This window comes from Diadema antillarum, unplaced genomic scaffold (genome assembly GCF_040938485.1).
Source record: "Diadema antillarum isolate AM-2024a unplaced genomic scaffold, OU_Dant_1.0 seq00001823_RagTag, whole genome shotgun sequence".
Taxonomy (NCBI): domain Eukaryota; kingdom Metazoa; phylum Echinodermata; class Echinoidea; order Diadematoida; family Diadematidae; genus Diadema; species Diadema antillarum.
In genome coordinates, this window is record NW_027272497.1 from 584,566 (window position 1) to 602,166 (window position 17,601).

The following is a 17,601-nucleotide window of genomic DNA, read 5'->3' on the forward strand; positions in this document are numbered from 1 at the left end:
CGGCGTGTGAACAGCCACTTGTGTCCAAGCCGGGATTGGGACAGCTCGCAAAGGAATCTTCCCTGCCGTTGCAGCCAAGGTTGGCAAGCCAAATGGGACCCGTGCCTCGACCGAAGTATGCATCACTGTAGTAGTCAATGACCGTGTAGTCCAATGCAAGCTGCCGGCAGGCAACCTGGATATTAGACAACAACAAATAAAACAACAGGAGTAGCAGCACTTATTTATTTATTTATTTATTCAGTCTTCTTTAAAAAACAGGGTAGTCTTTTCAGAGCCAAAAGGCCTGATTTTAAAAAGAGCCCTGTTAACATAAATATACAATTACACATCGAAACATATTTGCGTAAGTGTAAACAAAAAAAAAAGTAATTACATCAAAACTAAAATATACCAAGTCAAAACACATTAACAACTTAACAGGGAAAAAAAAACCGAAACAGAAACAATTAGACTAAGCTCATAACAGAACAATATGCTATACATAACAAGACAGGGTAACCAACGTGCCACATAACAGTTGTGGCTACAGTTAGTGCGCAAAACTGTAAGAATGAATAAACCAGAATTTGCGTTAAATCTGCACTTACAAGTTGATTGATTGTATTTGGGTCTTAAAAGAGATGAATGTTGTTGCCGTTCGAATATGGGTTGGGAGTTTGTTATAAATACTGGGTGCTATGAAAGAAAATGATAGTTTTTTAAATTCGGTGTTGGGCTTTGGAATGAACAGTGGATTTAGAGTAGAATGACGGGTGACATAATATATATAGGACGTTTTGTGGCAAGATCACTCAGGTAATACGGTGTAAAGTCATTAAGTATCTTGAAAACAGAAATACAATACTGATAGGTGATTCTACTGTCGACATTTTGCCACCCAAGTCTATTCATAGCATTGATTATGATTATGATAACCATTCATCACAATCATTATGATGACAATGCGAATTATGATATTAGTAATAACTGATTCGTTATTCCAAAGGGTCGTTATGCGAAAATGAAATAGGTTCGTTATTCCAAAGGTCCGCTAATCCGAAACTGAAACAACGTTTGACATTCCGAAAGTTCGTTAGTACGCGCCGTCTTAAAATAATTTTCGGATTAACAAACCTCTTACGATAAAGAGCTTCTTTTCGTTTTCGGAATGTAAATACGAAACTTCGAAATAACGCCAATGTATTATGTTCGGCTAAACGAACTTTTTTTCGGATTATCGAACCTCGAGGAAAAAAAAGAATGTGTGTGTTTCGGAATAACGAACCTTCGGAATAACGAGCATCACCGGAGTTTTCGTGCTCAGGTTGGACTTCTTCTGGTCAGGGTTTGCAGATTTCGATCGACAGTAAGTAAGAGGAGTATAAACCGTTTCATGTTCACGCAAGAAACCTGCTATGGCCTAATTCCCGATAATCTAGACGATTTGATACTGTCACTATCTGAAAATGTCAATATACCTCTGCATCGAAGACTGTGAAGCCTCTATCACACACCGTACCCCAGGAACCGTTATGGTAAACCTCAAGTCGGCCGTAGTTGTGGCTTCCGTGATAATGTACAAGTCGAATGTCTGCGGAATATGAAGAAAAACAAAGAAATGCAGTTGAAGTTAAAAAGTACCTTACCACCGCTTACGGTTATGCATTCCATTGCTTGGTACCTCCATTAGGTCTACGTATCGCTGTTTATGTGGGGCACAGATCATTCTGAATATTGAGTATGACTTTGCAAATCGCCCTGAAAATGTTTTAACACACAAGTAAACAACAACAACAACAACAACAGAATAAAAACAAAAAAGTTCACGAGCTCACGAAGACAAAGAAACATTGCCAAAGTCAGGTTAGCTGTCATATATCTTCATGCAAAAGTGAAACAACTTGAATATACACAAAACCCAAATGCCGTTAATCATGATTGATATTATTCATATTGTCACCATTATTAATATCATTATCATTACAATGTATTAGGAAAATGATAACAGCAATGATGATTGCAATGACGTCATTCCTCTGTGTTGCTTCGACACCCTCGTTATTTACCCCGGCAGTGACAGCTCAGCTATTTGATGTAGCTATATATAATTACTATGTTGTTCATCAGGAGCAACATAGTGGGCAAGATATTTTTCCAGGAATGAACGCACCATCTATACGAGGGATTCATACACAGAACGCTCTGTTTAGAATCAGTTGAATCAGACAATCAAACAGACAAACCCGAGGAAGCAGAGTGGGTATAACGAGTGCTGTTCGTTATTCCGAAGGTTCGTTAATCCGAAAATGAAATAGGGTTCGCTATTCCGAAGGCTCTTTTATCCGAAAATGAAATAGGGTTCGTTATTCCCAAGGTTCATTTATCCGAAAATGAAATAGGGTTCGTTATTCCGAAGGTTCGTTGATCCGAAAATGAAATAGGGTCCGTAACGAACCGTCGGAATAACGAGTTTTGTTTCATTTTCGGATTAACGAACCTTCGGAATAACGAATCTTATTTCATTTTCGGATTAATGAACCTTCGGAATAACAAATCTTATTTCATTTTCAGATTAAGAGCCGTCGGAATAACGAATCTTCGGAATAATGAACCTTCGGAATAACGAACCTTCCGACTAAAGAACCTTCGGAATAACAAACTGATGTAACCGGGTATAATAGGTCAAATTCTTATACACTGTACTTGTAAAGAAGATGTATAATGTTTTGCTAACTACAATTAACCTTTCCATATTATTTATTGAATGATCCTCTACAAACACTCTCTGCCTTACCTTTCCCCAGCGAACAGCGGACCTGAGATAGAGCAAGTGTCACCACCAACAACCCTCTCATAGACCAGCCACACCCCATGGTGTCACCGAGCGCAGAAGACGTAAGAGCCATCATGTTATCCAGTGGTCATTAATCATTACACCCTGTAATTAGACGAGATACAACAATCAAGTTACATGAGAATGAAATCCGAATACATATAAAATGCAAATTAAGGGAATTCCAAATATTAGTAGACCACATCAGCAACGTTTGACAAAAATCAGACAATCCGTACAACATTATGTATTTCCAAAGTTTTGGTACAACCATCTTTGGGTGAGAAGACTGCGATACTTTGTGACGTCGTGCATGGGCATCGTATACAGAAAATATTTTAAAGAAAACTCGACATATTTTCACTTTTCTAGAATAATGAAAGAGCACTTAATTGACTTACCTGTTTCAGACAGCAGGGGAAATGATATCATCGTTGAAATGATATGTCAATAATAAGTTAATTGAAGAAATGTGTACTTCTCATTTATGAAATTTAATTACATAATAACTCTCTTCACATTGGCTTTATATACATGTACGTGCATTAGTGACTTCACAAAGTATAGGGGTCTTCTCATCCACTAATGACTGCGCTGAAACTTAAAAATCATGGATTTTCAACGATTTCGTCAAACTTCGCTGATGTCATGTTCTCCTTATATTGCTATACATTCGATCAATCCATCCCATGGTATTCGGGTATAATTCCCCTTTGATAACTATATTAATTTTAGTGGTGCAAGTTGTGTGATACATTCATTTTGTGTTTATGCACAAGGGAAGAAATCTAGGACTTGAACCAACGGATAAACAGTAAATAATCCATGCAGGTTAGTTAATGTGATGTCTTCTTTACATGTAAGACATCTTGCGACGAAATTCTTCCCTACATCATAAGGCTGCCAAGGAGATATAAAAAAAGATGGAAGAAGAGTAAGAACAAAAATTGCGCAGAAGGGGATTAGCATGTATGTATGGCCACACTGTTTACACTCCCTTTCAAGTTTGCGCACTACTTAACGAATGTTGTTAGCAATGGAGAATACACAGGCAAAGACTATGTTCTCATATCACTGCCGTAAAGTTTGCTACCTCAAGAAATACACAGGAAGCAGCCTCATAATGGATTCGGAAACGAGGAGGAAACACACTAGTTTTAAAAATCTACTCACCCCTTCGTGTTTCTCGTTCAGTATTTTATGAATAATATTTGCGTCATGGTGTAGCTTGAACACGAGCTCAATACATCTAAAGCCCCTTGGAGGCTGCCGTATGGGGGTATACGCGTTACACGCACATATAGACATACAATTCTAAAACATCTTCTTAGTTCTATTGTTGAGACCGCGCACGAGTTACGTAAGGAAGCCTTTCTCCTTTCAATCCTCACTTTGAAGCGATCGAGATCAATACTGATCCTCTCCAGGAGCATTAAACGATCGACCAAGGGCTCCGGGCCAGAACCACTTTTGTCATCAAGAAAAAGCAACTCCCTTGTAACAGCAAGATTATTCACATTGCAATAGCGTATCGAAATCATAAGCCGAACGAACGCTTTAGAAATGAAAACAATAACTAACGAAATGTCACAAGTCGCAGCAAAGCATCAGCGCAAAACTATGAACTTTTCATGAAAACAGCATGGAGAATTATTTGCATATGGTATCTCATATATATATATATATATATATAATATATACATATATATATATATATATATATATATATATATATATATATATATATATATTAGCCCTACAACTGGGCTTATGGTGGTGGAAGTAACCTGTATAAGGAGCTATCCACCTTTCTTTCTTACTGGGCGTTATACGAAGATTTCAGTTCTCTACATGTACACTAATTATGTTTACCCATCGTTTACTTAATGTAATCATCCCTTAATTGCCACCTTTACTCCTTCGCTGAATCATCTTGCGCACGCGCCAAAGGCATTATTAACCCAAGTTTTTTTTCCCAGCCCAAATCCACCACCAGAAGCATTGGTCTTCAGGGTTAAAATGTGTCCTCTCAGCTCGAGATTCGCACAAATTTACTCTGATAAATGAAAAAAAAAGATTAATCAAATGTTTTCAGGCAACGCAGTTGAAAACTAAGAAGACATAAGTAGGTTAATAAATGAATGATTGAATGAGCAAAACACACACGCACGCAATGATACAAATGCATAGGCTACATCATTTTACACACACACACACACACACACACACACACACACACACATATCTCTCTATATATACATATGTATATATATATATATATATATATACATAAATTCATATATATATATATATATATATATATATATATATATGTGTGTGTGTGTGTGTAATTAAAGGCATATTTTGTTTATCATGTATTTCGTATGAGTCATTATTTAGTTCAATTGTGACGTCACCTGCGACGAAATATTCCTCACTTGTTCTATTATAATAATATGACCAAAATGCATGCAATTAAGCTCCTTGAAAAAATTTTGTTTTTGGCTTTTTGCTTTGTCAGCAATTAAGCTGTCTCAGTCACGTCGCCAATACAAACTCAGAAAGTCTGAACCTTCATGACTGTGATTTGCAGTAACTTTGGATGTTCCGTTGTGTGGATAAAAGCAGCTTCTATTGAAACGAGCGAAACAAACACAAACACAAACAAAACATCCTGCTACGTCAGACTCTTTTTCAAACTGTTCATGGGTTTATCTGGAAGCTGAGCGCTTGCTTTATTCCAACCCATAGCACCCCAACACTGACAGTTAATCATTTCAAATTCTTTGTTTGTTCATTATTCACGTATAATGTACGGAAGAGCGGTGACGCATGCCTAAAGGTTTCATCACGATGGATACGTCATTACATTTACGTAGTAAAACATCCCACTGGAATTTCCCATTTGATATGAATAAACTACAGACACACAAATGCGTAATGTGACCTCAAAAGATAAACATGTTCATTTCTTTTTATTCGCAGAAAATGAAAAGACATTAAAAAGTCATTAGGGCATGCTAAAGCATCCTCACCTTCAGACCTTGATAACATACAAGATGCACATACTTTTTATTTATCAATGTATGTATCAAACTGTATACAACAATAGTCCCAGATAACTGTATCATTAGATAGTTAAGAGAATAGTAAACTTGGGACAGCTCCTAATTCCCCCTTGGACTTACGAGGATAAATCATTGAGATCTTCAAGTTCAGTAAATATCGACTTGTCATCGTAATCTATAGGTGTACTTTGGACTCAGTGAGATGCACAGACTGTTACGGAGTGGTCCACTGACGTAACCCTTGCACGCCTTAAAGGAAAAAATCCTTCTTTGCATAATTATATCTCGGTAGTTTCATTTGTATTAGACTTTGATTAATTTGATTAATCTGGGGCCCGTTTCATAAAACTTGTCATCAGTGACAAATTGTCATAGATGTGACAAGCTAATGAAATCCTTGCATCTGATTGCATCTGAAACGGACCCCTGGTCTGCACTGAACAAAATTTATCGCCCATTCAAAACATATTGTTCACATTGTCTATAGGTTAACACACAAATTAAACAAGCTGTAGAAAAATCATTTTCAACGCTGACATACTGATAAGCGTATATAAGTGATTCATGGAAGGGGGAAATATGATTATGGACGAATATGAATCTCTAAGTGTCACATTAATTACAATGAGGCTAGTGACTTCATAAGAAATGCACTGTACATTCGTGTTATTAGCGTTCTCTTTCTCCTCGAGAACGTGTTTTTGTGCACAGCACATCCGATACACCGTTATACAACGTTTGAAATCAAAACCATTAAACTCCAGAAATGTTCGAATGAAGTAGTCTAAAAAGGGCAGCGCTTATTTTATCAAGAGTGTGGTATTTGCAAATCCATGCATGCGAGTGATTCATTTCGTTTTTACGTTGTCACCCCGAGCAGAGTCTAGGTGAATTTGGAATTTGTGCTTCGTGTGGTTATCTCTGGACCACTATTAGCAGCGATAACTTGGATAAGGGAACTGGGTGGGTTCTTATACAACAGAGTAATGTGACTTTGCCAGTGAAGATCGGAAATTCAAGCGTGCCATTCATTTCATTCGTCATCGTCATCGACATCGATCACCGATCACACGACCACCGTCATCTTTTCTAATAATGGGGAATCTTCGAAACTTGCAATTCAACTTCCATCATCATATTTTAGATTTCTGCGTTGTCCTTCTTTCCCTGTCTTCGATAACAAGAACAAATGCATCCGGTAAGTTAACATTTTGGCTTGGCCATCTTTGTTGGACTTCGCATGTAACTTGTTTATTTGGCTAAACACATCACATCCCTCCTGTCTATTTTAGCGCCAAAGTTATTAAATATCATAAATCCCTTGAATCTTATGATAGTACTGCCGTACATTACAATAAGATTGTATTAAGTATGGCAAATATTGGTTAAAGGATTTATGAAAATAAGTCAATGATATCTGCGTTGGCATTAAAAGAGTTTTGATATTGAAATCATGTATACATATATTGAATTGCTTGGGCTGATATGAAGGTGAATAGAAGGTGATATGACGGTGATCAAGTTTCAAATGAATTGATATTTCTTCACTTTCTAAGATTTGACTTCATTCTATTAAATTAGATTAGATTAGAAAAGACCGAAGATTGAAAAGAATAGGTGATCAAGGATATGTGTAACAATAATATTTTGGAAACTGATCTTTCCTCTCTCTGTCTAAACTCACGCATGCATTTGGTTAAGAATTATAGTTGTCATTTTCAACGATTGTTTGAGGTTGTAGACCAGAGTTAAACTCTTAATATATCTTTGTCATTTCCATCGAAATCGTGTTCCGTTCATTATGTGTTCAATATCATATTGCAAAATTTGTAGGTATATATATATATATATATATATATATATACCGTTCTAAAAATATGGAAAACTTGGCTACTACATCCAAAAAAAAAAACAAAAACCAAAAAACCAAGACAGTTGAATGGGAGTTTTGAAAAGGACATTCCGGTCAAAAGTTTGATGTTTTGAAAGTTTTGGTAAAATCTATGTGCCATCATTGCTTGATAAAACGACGGTAATTTGTGATGTCACAGGAGGGCAATGATAATAGCAAAAATCGAAAGAGAATTCCAGGCGATTTCATATCTTATGAAAAGTTGACTTTTCATTCCTTCGATTTGCTATAAACTTGCACAAAATGTTAAAGGTTAGATCCATCTATGTTATTCCCCGGCATCATGAAAGAGGTAACTCATGTACCTGTTTCTATTATGATTATGTTTCATGCTTTTCAGCCTAGAGGTCCATTGAGATTGCATTTAGGTAAACCTTTATCATTTTCTTCCCATAGAAGTGGTCATATCTGTGTTAAAATGTCCCTTGCCTATTAAAAGTGTCAATCATTTATAAAGTTTATGGAATATAGGATGACTGTGGTTTGGAGCTATGAGACTTGTGTTCTGTTTCATGTATTACTGTAATAATTGCTATTTTAGATGTTAGACTCAGTTGCGGCAATGTTTCACAAGAGTACCTGTGACACTTATTTGTTCATTGTTCTTGTTGTTGTTTTTTTTTGGGGGGAGGGGTCTTTGAGAACCATTCTGCCATCTAGTGTACATAGGTAAAGATATGCAACAGCTTTGCTATTTTCTTTTGACATAAACTTGTCAGAACTTTATAAGAAACTAAAACAAAAACCCTTAGATGAAAAGTGGAGACGAATAATGAAACGTCACGTGTGACCTTTTTTTTTCTTCATTGGCGCATGTACAGTTTTATGTCCATAAATGTTGTAAATGATTGTGCAAATAATGCCCAGAACGACTTTTATATAGCCTCGCAATCTGGCCTCAACTACAACACTCTAAAAACGCAAATGTTGAATCAACATTTAAAAGGGTCGAGGAGTGACAGCATTTTTTGAAGCGTTGCATCCAACTTTTAAAATAACCTTTTAAATGTTGAATATAGCAGGAAAACCAACACTTTGAAAATGTTGTCACTCCTCAGCCCTTTTAAATGCTAATTCAACATTTGTGTTTTTAGAGTGAAGGAGCTATGGAACGTGCGAAGGGTTGGAAAAACCCACCAAACAATCCTATATATTGTTCCGCAAAATATTCTTTGAAATATTCAACAGCAGTGGACTTGCTAGTCAAACATCAATCGCAGGTAAATAGCTAGGCGATTACAGTCACGTCATAGTCAGTGGGATCTTGCAATCATAAACTTGATCCTGTGGTAATGAAATATTCTACGGGCACAAAGGGGCAATATTCAAATACCAATTTCACGTGAAAGATAATGGCACACAATCATCTTAACCTAACCCGCTCAAAAACATGCTGTACTTGCAGACGACACATCCACTATTGTCGAATATTAACCAGAGAACAGAGATACGAGAGACCTCGCTGTTTAACCATTAACCATACACATCGCGGCCTCGCGGTAGCAGGCAATGATAGCATTTCATAACATTGATTGGCAAGTACTGTAACACTCACAGCTCACGACTACCAAGTTTCAAGAAGGTAAGATGTCAGAATGTTTTATAAGACGAAGCGGAATGAGGAGGAAGGGATGAAAAACTTGTAGATTTCCAACTCTTGCATGTGTTGAAATCCAGGATTCTTTGCTCATAATGGACATTCTGTCACAATTTTAGATCAAAACATTAGTTTGACAGATGCAGTACACATAAGTTAAAGGGATTGTACAGTTTGGTTGAGACCTAATATTATTATTATTTTTTTTTGGTGAGATAATGAGAAACCTCTTATAAAATATGAAAGAGCATGTAATTCTATGAGGAATTCAGTGTTTATTTCATGAAAATTGGTTTTGAAATGGCTGAAATATCCAAAATTAGCGATTCTAATTAAGTGTGGAATCCACACTTTATTTCGATCTCTTTGTTTTACTTTGTTTTTGGATGTTTCAGTCATTCCAAACCCGATTTTCATCAAATAAACTTTGAATTCCTCTTAAAATGGTATGCTCTGTACTATATCATAAGTGTTTTCTTGGTATCTCGCAAAAAGTTAAAAGCCCAATTCTCATCTCCACCAATACTGTACTATCCCTTTAACATTTTTCTACTTTATTTTTCTCTCCTCTATCTGTCTGTCTGTCTGTCTCTCTTACTTTCTCCATCTGCTTTCGCCTCTCTCTCTTTCCCATTCTTATGTACTGTTTTATAAAACTGCTAACAAACGATCCATTCTTCCTTCGTTCTCGTGCAGACATTTTTTTATTGAAAATTTGAATTGAAAAGGTGTTTTATTCATCGATATCTATCGCAGCCCGGAGGCTGAATTACAGACATTGTTAACAAAGGGCCATGAATACATTAAAAATACTCACAAAATACAGCGTAGCAATGAAAAAAAAAATGCATAGAACGACAAAAGGTCAATTTTATTCATCTTAACACAATGAGGTCGACCTATAATACAAAACAAAAACAAATATTACAAATACAATATCTCATATCATTATTCTCAATGATTATTAAAAAATAAATTGAGTTTATGTTAATTGTGAATACCGGTCATTTATACTTATTAATACAGATGTTGTTATACAACTCAAACCAACACATTTTACACAGCAAAAATAATCAGTTTGATTCAAAAAATATTTTCTCACAATCTTCTCTTCCTAAACATAAACTCTCATATCAAACTACATTCAATCTACACACAGCACATTACATCAAATCAAATCAGACATCACATGTCTGTAGATTATACGAAAAAAGGGCAAAGGAAAATGAGACACTGATTATAAGGGAAACTGATCACCTGTCTATTGCAGGTTAGCTTTCCAAATTACAATCATCTTATACACTAACACAGGTCAACATTAAAGGGTGATATAAAACATTTTATGATCTCACTATGGTTGATAATCTACGCACACCATTACACAGACACACACACACACACACACACACACACACACACACACACACACACACATATCTCTGCGGTGTAGGGCCTACATGAACACTGTGTGTGTTTTCCCTTAATAAGTCCATCCTTTTTTCCTACATCAAAAACAAATCGAAACAAAAAGTGTTACCCACCTCATATAAAGATACCGTCAAATACAATCCCTCCCCCCCCCCCCCCCCCTTTCCGGGAAGTCGGGTTCGATGCAGGGGGTAGTTATGATGTTGGTTTTCAAGACGGATGTTAGGTAGGAGTCATTCACTACCAAAGACAACCTGCTTGTATACAATGTCAATGCCATTTTTAAGCAGTTAGCTTGACAGGGTTAATATAAAATTTGATCTCTTCCTACAGACGAGGTTAGATTGATCAATACCTTTGACGGAAGTGTTCATAAGGGGCGCGTCGAGGTCAGGTACGCCGAAGCGTGGGGGACGATTTGCGACACGTCTTGGGACATCGTCGACGCGGACGTGGTTTGTCGGCAGCTCGGCTACACCGGGGCGCTCCGGGCCCTGGGCCGGGCGTATTTCGGGTCAGGAGGTAATGTAATCTGGATGGACAGGGTGCAGTGCACGGGGGATGAAGAAAGGATACAGGATTGTCCACAAATGGGGTGGGGCCAACACAGCTGTTCCCATAGAGATGACGCGTCAGTGGAGTGCTCATCAGGTAACCTGTTTTGTTTTGTTTATCATACAGGTTTTGTTTTGTTTCTTATTTTTGTTTAGTTTAGTTTAGTTTTGTTTTTTTTTTGCTTCGTTTTTCTTCGTTTTCATCATTGATTATTGAAATGGGGGTTTCCTTTTCTATAAGCCGTCTCATCACTCAGATTGTACTCCAGTCTGTGAGATTTCCAACAGAAATAGGATATGTTGTCTTGTTGCATGACATGACAATGTGCCGAATCACGTCAGGACACTACATAAACTAGCCTTTTGCCAAGACACTCTCGCTGTATGGTATTAATGAGCGACCCTTTGTAGCCATCATACTGCGAGAGGGCCTTGTCATGAGGCTATACATATACATGAGGGGTCTAGGTCAGTGTGCGCGACTGAGAAGCCTGCTCAATGTAACGAGCCGGGCTGACCAGAATTTGACACCAGCATGCACCAGGACTTATCTATCCTAACCGTATGACACCAGACAGAAACCGCGCATAAAAATAATTGTGAAATATTTAGTTATTTTCTGAGAAATCAATTTTATGCAAAATATTTGATATTAGTAGGCGCTAATATTCATATGAGAATGACGCGCCTCATATTCAACAACAACAACAACAACAACAAAGGTGTGCAGGGAATAGTAAAATCGAGGTGTCACTTCGCCCACCCCCTCCAAAAAGGTAATGCTGTAAAGATGGTAAAGTAATGCTAAAGACAGTTTTGCATCCTTAATCATACAATGTAATCAATACCGTCAATATACTCACCTTTGAAGTGACAGATATAATTTTGGAGATACAAAATAACGGAATTGCTGTGAATATTGATTATAATACAAAATTAAACATGCTCTCTAATGTGACAATGAATTTTTGATATTTTCTGAACGGAGTGCATACTTGATTGTTGGCACTGTTTTATCTTCAGTGTGTGGTGTATCTTGCTCACCATTGTGCCTAATAATTGCCTTTTATGCCTATATATTCCAGAGGGTCTCATTCCGTGGACATGTTTAATGAGACACGGGAGCTCCGTAGCTGGTCTTTTTTTAAGAGTGGCCTATTGTGTGCTGAATGTCAAGTGGCATATGAGAAAACCCCATAGCGTTGTAGCCTGGCGTTGTGCACACCGTCCGAAGTCCCTAGTACAGTTGTATGGTTATCACGACCCGTGCTCTATATATAGATTATGACGTTTATGCGGTGGAGGTGTCTCTAAAAGAATTGAAGTCGATCTTAACAATTAAGATCAACTCAAGAACTATGGCATGTTCTGTGTGTCTTCAATGGTATCTGACTTCCTGATGACATGTCAATTTCGGAGGATTTTTTTTTCCTGCCACCAATGATATACAAAATAAACTCATCAATAGATAATTGGCATAATATAATAATTCTCTATATCTATTGTCATTGTCTTTTTACCTGAAAGACAATTAAGGAAGCATTTATAGGGTATTAAGGGTCACCTAGTTTGTACAAGGACAGTATAATCATATATTCTTTTTCTCTTGAAAAAACACTATCCACGTTCTACAGCGACTGTACGTCTCGTTGAAGGACCGAACCGCTTCGAGGGCCATGTCCAAGTCCTGCACGAGGGCACGTGGGGCTATGTTTGTGACGACGACTGGAGCATGGAGAATGGCGAGGTGGTGTGCGATCAGCTCGCTGGTAAACCCGCGGACGGTATCACCATACGATCATACTACGGAGATACCAGCGACGGGAAGTTCTGGCTGAACGAAGTGCAGTGCACCGGCGACGAGGGGAGCATCGAGACCTGTCAGCACTCGGGATGGGGAAACACCAGCGGGTGTACGGGCAACAGCAAGGCAGGGGTGCGATGCAACCAAGGTATTGAGGGTCTTTGGCACAACTTTTGTCGGTCACGCCAAGAATTCTCTCTTCTGAGAGAATAGAGATGGAAGTGATTAAATGAGCTAAATCTGTCCAAATTGTTAGAGATACATTGATACCTTGATGTAGTATCCCTTGTAGCAGATATACAACAACAAAGAAATGTCGTTTTAATTAAAGAAAAAACTTCAATATTTAAAGATTTGTCACCAATTCGAGAATCAGTTACGAATTCAGCAAATGATAGATTGACTGTGGCATAGTGGATAAGACTCCCTACTCCCGATCGGAGGACCCGAGTTCGAATCCCACCCAGTGCTAACGTCCTTGGACAAGATGTTTTACCCACCACGTCCCTCTCGACCCAGGTATATAAATGGGTACTTGGCAACGCTATAGGGTAATACTAATGGCAGGGCCCTCTGGTAGAGCAGTGGCAACACTGAAGAGGCTACCCTGGATAAATAAGACCTTATTATTATTCTTATTATTATCATTATTATTATTATCATTGTTCTTCTTCTTCCCCTTGTTATTATTATCATTATTATTATTATTATTATTATTATTATTATTATTATTGTTATTATCATTATTATTTTTTTTTAATTATTATTATAGATTTCTGAAACGTAAATAAACATCTACATACCAAGAAGAGAAATGCTCACATGGAAGAGACATTTCGCTACCATCATGAAACGCTTACAATGAGTAATGAAAATCAATAAAGATAAAATATGATACATTTTGTGTGGAACCACAGACATGATGTTTCATGTGACTTAGAGGGTTGATAATTATGCTGTTGTTGATAATGTTGCCTTCTTGTCTTGGGTCACTTACAGGCGAAGAAGACGGGGCCGTCCGTCTTTTCGGCTCGTCGAGCCAAAATCGGGGTACAGTGGAGATTTACCACAACGGTGAATGGGGCACGGTGTGTGACGACGGATGGGACTATTATGACGCCAAGGTAGGTCGATGAATGACATACCTGTCAAAACTAAACTTGCCAAATTATTAATTAATTTGAATAAACACGCTGTACCAGAGCTGCATGCTATAAGGATTAGAACCAGCACTGGATGTCGGGCAGACTTGAGCTCTGTGGTTCAGCAGATGCGACGTCTGTCCAGTGATCGCGAGATCGTTGGCTAGAATCCAGCCCGAGTATATTTGCCCATGGTTTGTTATGGCTACTACTAAAACACTGATTAACCGACGTTTGTTGACGTCGATGTAGGGCATTTTGTCAATCAATTTCAACAAAAACACAGCTCGACGCAAGGAATTCATTAATTTGAACAGAAAATTGCCAAAATATCAACGAAATGAAGTGAGTGCAGTTTACTGAAAGAAAATAGCCGTGTACAAGCAACGTTCCATTTGGTATTTCCATTTGTGTTGTTGGTATCAGTGGATAACAGTCATATTTCGAAATGAATACATAGCCAACTGAAATCTTTTAAGGTTTGACTGTTACTAAAGTTAGAAAAAAAAAGGCATACAAGCACAAATGACGTTTTACGAATATGCTTCATTGCAAATGTTCCTTTTCTTCACAAAAGTGGACATTACGTTTGTCGATCGGTGTAATGATTTGATAACTACATCTGACATAATCGCGTTTTTTCTATTTTTTTTAAATGAAGAAATTCAAGTTGATCTGCAGCTTAACTCCTTTACCCTGTAGGTCGTCTGCCGCCAGTTAGGCTATACGAACGCACAACCAAAGGCGTATTACAGAAGTTACTACGCTCAGGGCTCGGGGCGGATCTGGAAGGACGAGGTACTGTGTTACGGATCGGAGACTCGATTAGAAAACTGTCTCAGTCTTGACTGGGGAGCGCACAACTGCGATCACAGCGAGGACGCAGGAGTGTACTGCGACGAGCGAGGTAAGATCACAGAGCTTAACGTTGAAATCCACGCAAAAGTGTTATCAATTTCATAAGAAAGGGGGAAAATTCCCTGCAGAACAGTGTAAAGATGATCAAAATCGGATAAGAAATATGGCAGTTATGACATTCTGAAATGTTACAATTTTTCGGAAAACACTTCTTGACCAGTTGTTACGACTATTCAAATCAGCAAGGTGATAATGTCATGCTCTCACAATTTCTTATTCATTTCATATACAGAAATGACAAAATCATTTCCGAATTCGTTAAAGGGAAGAATTTGGGTAAAGATTCTTCACTAGTCCATGGAATACTTTCATTCTGCTATATCCAATGTATATTCAGTGTATATGTATGTGATTCTGTGTAATTTTATATGTGTGTGTGTGGGGGGGGGGGTACGAGGAAGAGTGGGGATGTGGACCTGCTTTCGCCTTCTCTGGTTTTATGAGTCCCGTAGTATCATTAGTATCATACATGTATGTCCTCATCCCGAGTTCCGATATTAAGATGTGCAGGACTACAGGTTTTCTTCCTTTTTCTGGAATGGTATAATTGTAATTGGTGATGGTTTACATACAATCATGAGTGGATTGATGTCATAAAACAACTATCAACTGCGAGATCAGTTTCTTGATTAATGCTGTCGACAATGTCTTACAGGCGAATTCGACGGTGCTGAGATAGCTGGGATCATCCTGGGGTCGATCCTTGGTTTCATGATTCTCTGCTGCTGCATAAAATACGTCCTCACCGAGGCACAGAACAGCAAGCAGAATCGACGCTCGGGTCGTCATCACCGACGTCGTAATGGGACGACCACGAATAGGAGCAACAATCGCAACAACACCCCCGAGGCGCACTTCGACGCCCACTTCAACAACGCGCTTTCACTCGGAGACGATCCGGACAGTTTCACTCCTCAGGGTATGGCGTATCCGCCACCGTTTTCTTCCGAACCGCCACCGTTCAGTCCCAGTGAACTTCCACCGTCATACGAGTATGTCATATCTGTGGACGAGGTGAGAGCCAATGGGTCCGGTGCCACTGGATCCCCTAGCGACGCCCAAGTGACTGTGACGAATCCTGCTCAAGTGAACTCAGCTGGGGCGTCCGTATCGGTGCAGCAGCAAGCGGCCGAACCATCTCCCAAGGCGGTAGCGCCGCCGACGAAACCTGCCTATCCTCCACATCTGTCTCCAACAAAGGAAGCTGCATCCTCGTCGTCTGGTATGTCATTTTCTGTTCACTCTCAAGCCGTTGCAGCAGCCTCTGCTGAGCCAAGCGTGCCAAGTGTGGAGCTTCCAGCTGATGGCCCCGTCAGTCACGAGCAGGTCGAGCAGCCAAACACTATGACTGAAGTCGCGACAGGAAGTGATAATGATGCACCGACAACCTCCCTGCCAGTGTCGAATGCTGCGGATTCTAAGCCAGATCCCGCCTCATCGACAGGAAGTGGAACCGAGGGTAGCGATACGTCAGAAGCGTGAAAAAAAAGTGTTGTCCTGTGAATGTTGTTATATTCTCCTCTTAGTTATGTCATCAACCCCCCCCCCCCATTCAATGCTCCGACGCTCGACCCCCAAAAGGCAGCAGAACGTTGCAAACATTACTTCTCTTCGCGGAGTAATCTCTTAAGGACGGATCTACGAAAAGTACATGCAACTTCGTCACTGTTCACAGTTATATTCATGGATATGTAGCGTATTCATTCAACAACTTTTTACGTATCTCATAAAATGGGAAGATAATCATTTAAGTTTAAAAGTTCAACTGGGTAAATGAATTTCGAATGCATGAATATTCATTGACAGTATAATCCGTAAGACTACGATGGAAGAACACCGACTGCACTGAAGCAGGGATTAAGTTCTGACAGAGTGTGACTGTCTGAGCCGTTGAGTATCATAATGTATACATTATCATCATGTCATTAGTATTGTTATCGAGTAATGTTGATGTGCACGTGAACAGCACATCCCATTTAGCGTGTTGTTGTTGTTGTTGTTCTTCTTCTTCTTGTTTTATCTCACCGGGGTATTTCATATGAAAACATTATAAATCACTTTCGATGTGTTTTTCTTACGTTGATGATGACGTAATGATTATGTGACCATATACTAGCGATGACTTCAGTTTTTGACGTAGAATGGATTTACATGCTCTTATCAGATGATTTAGCAATCACCAGGCATATACTTTTGCTATAGTCGGAGAGCAACAAAATGTACCAAATGTCAAGTGCATTATTTTGTCAATTTTTGTAATGTTTTTGGCTAAAGCTCCTTCGTTTAGAAAGCATGTAAACTTCGGAGTAAGATAAAAATGTCGATTATCAAGCTTTATGAATTAGTCATCTTTGTTTTCTTGT

General features: G+C 38.6%; 1 protein-coding gene across 1 annotated transcript; it reads left to right on the top strand.

Annotated features, from left to right (window-relative positions):
- The first annotated feature begins 6,919 nt into the window (after window positions 1-6,919).
- On the top strand, window positions 6,920-16,720 carry LOC139712577 (neurotrypsin-like). Its single transcript, XM_071624386.1, has 6 exons — window positions 6,920-7,081; window positions 11,154-11,471; window positions 13,009-13,335; window positions 14,184-14,302; window positions 15,023-15,227; window positions 15,894-16,720. The coding sequence occupies exons 1-6, from the start codon at window positions 6,979-6,981 to the stop codon at window positions 16,718-16,720; spliced, it is 1,899 nt and encodes a 632-aa protein (XP_071480487.1). The 5' UTR covers window positions 6,920-6,978.
- Window positions 16,721-17,601: the final 881 nt, after the last annotated feature.

Excerpts from the sequence above, each read along its gene's own strand:
- LOC139712577 (XM_071624386.1), top strand. The coding sequence starts at position 6,979 with ATGGGGAATCTTCGAAACTTGCAATTCAACTTCCATCATCATATTTTA. Across the intron at positions 7,082-11,153 it reads AACAAGAACAAATGCATCCG|ACGAGGTTAGATTGATCAAT; the intron begins GTAAGTTAACAT and ends CTCTTCCTACAG. Across the intron at positions 14,303-15,022 it reads GGGACTATTATGACGCCAAG|GTCGTCTGCCGCCAGTTAGG; the intron begins GTAGGTCGATGA and ends TTTACCCTGTAG.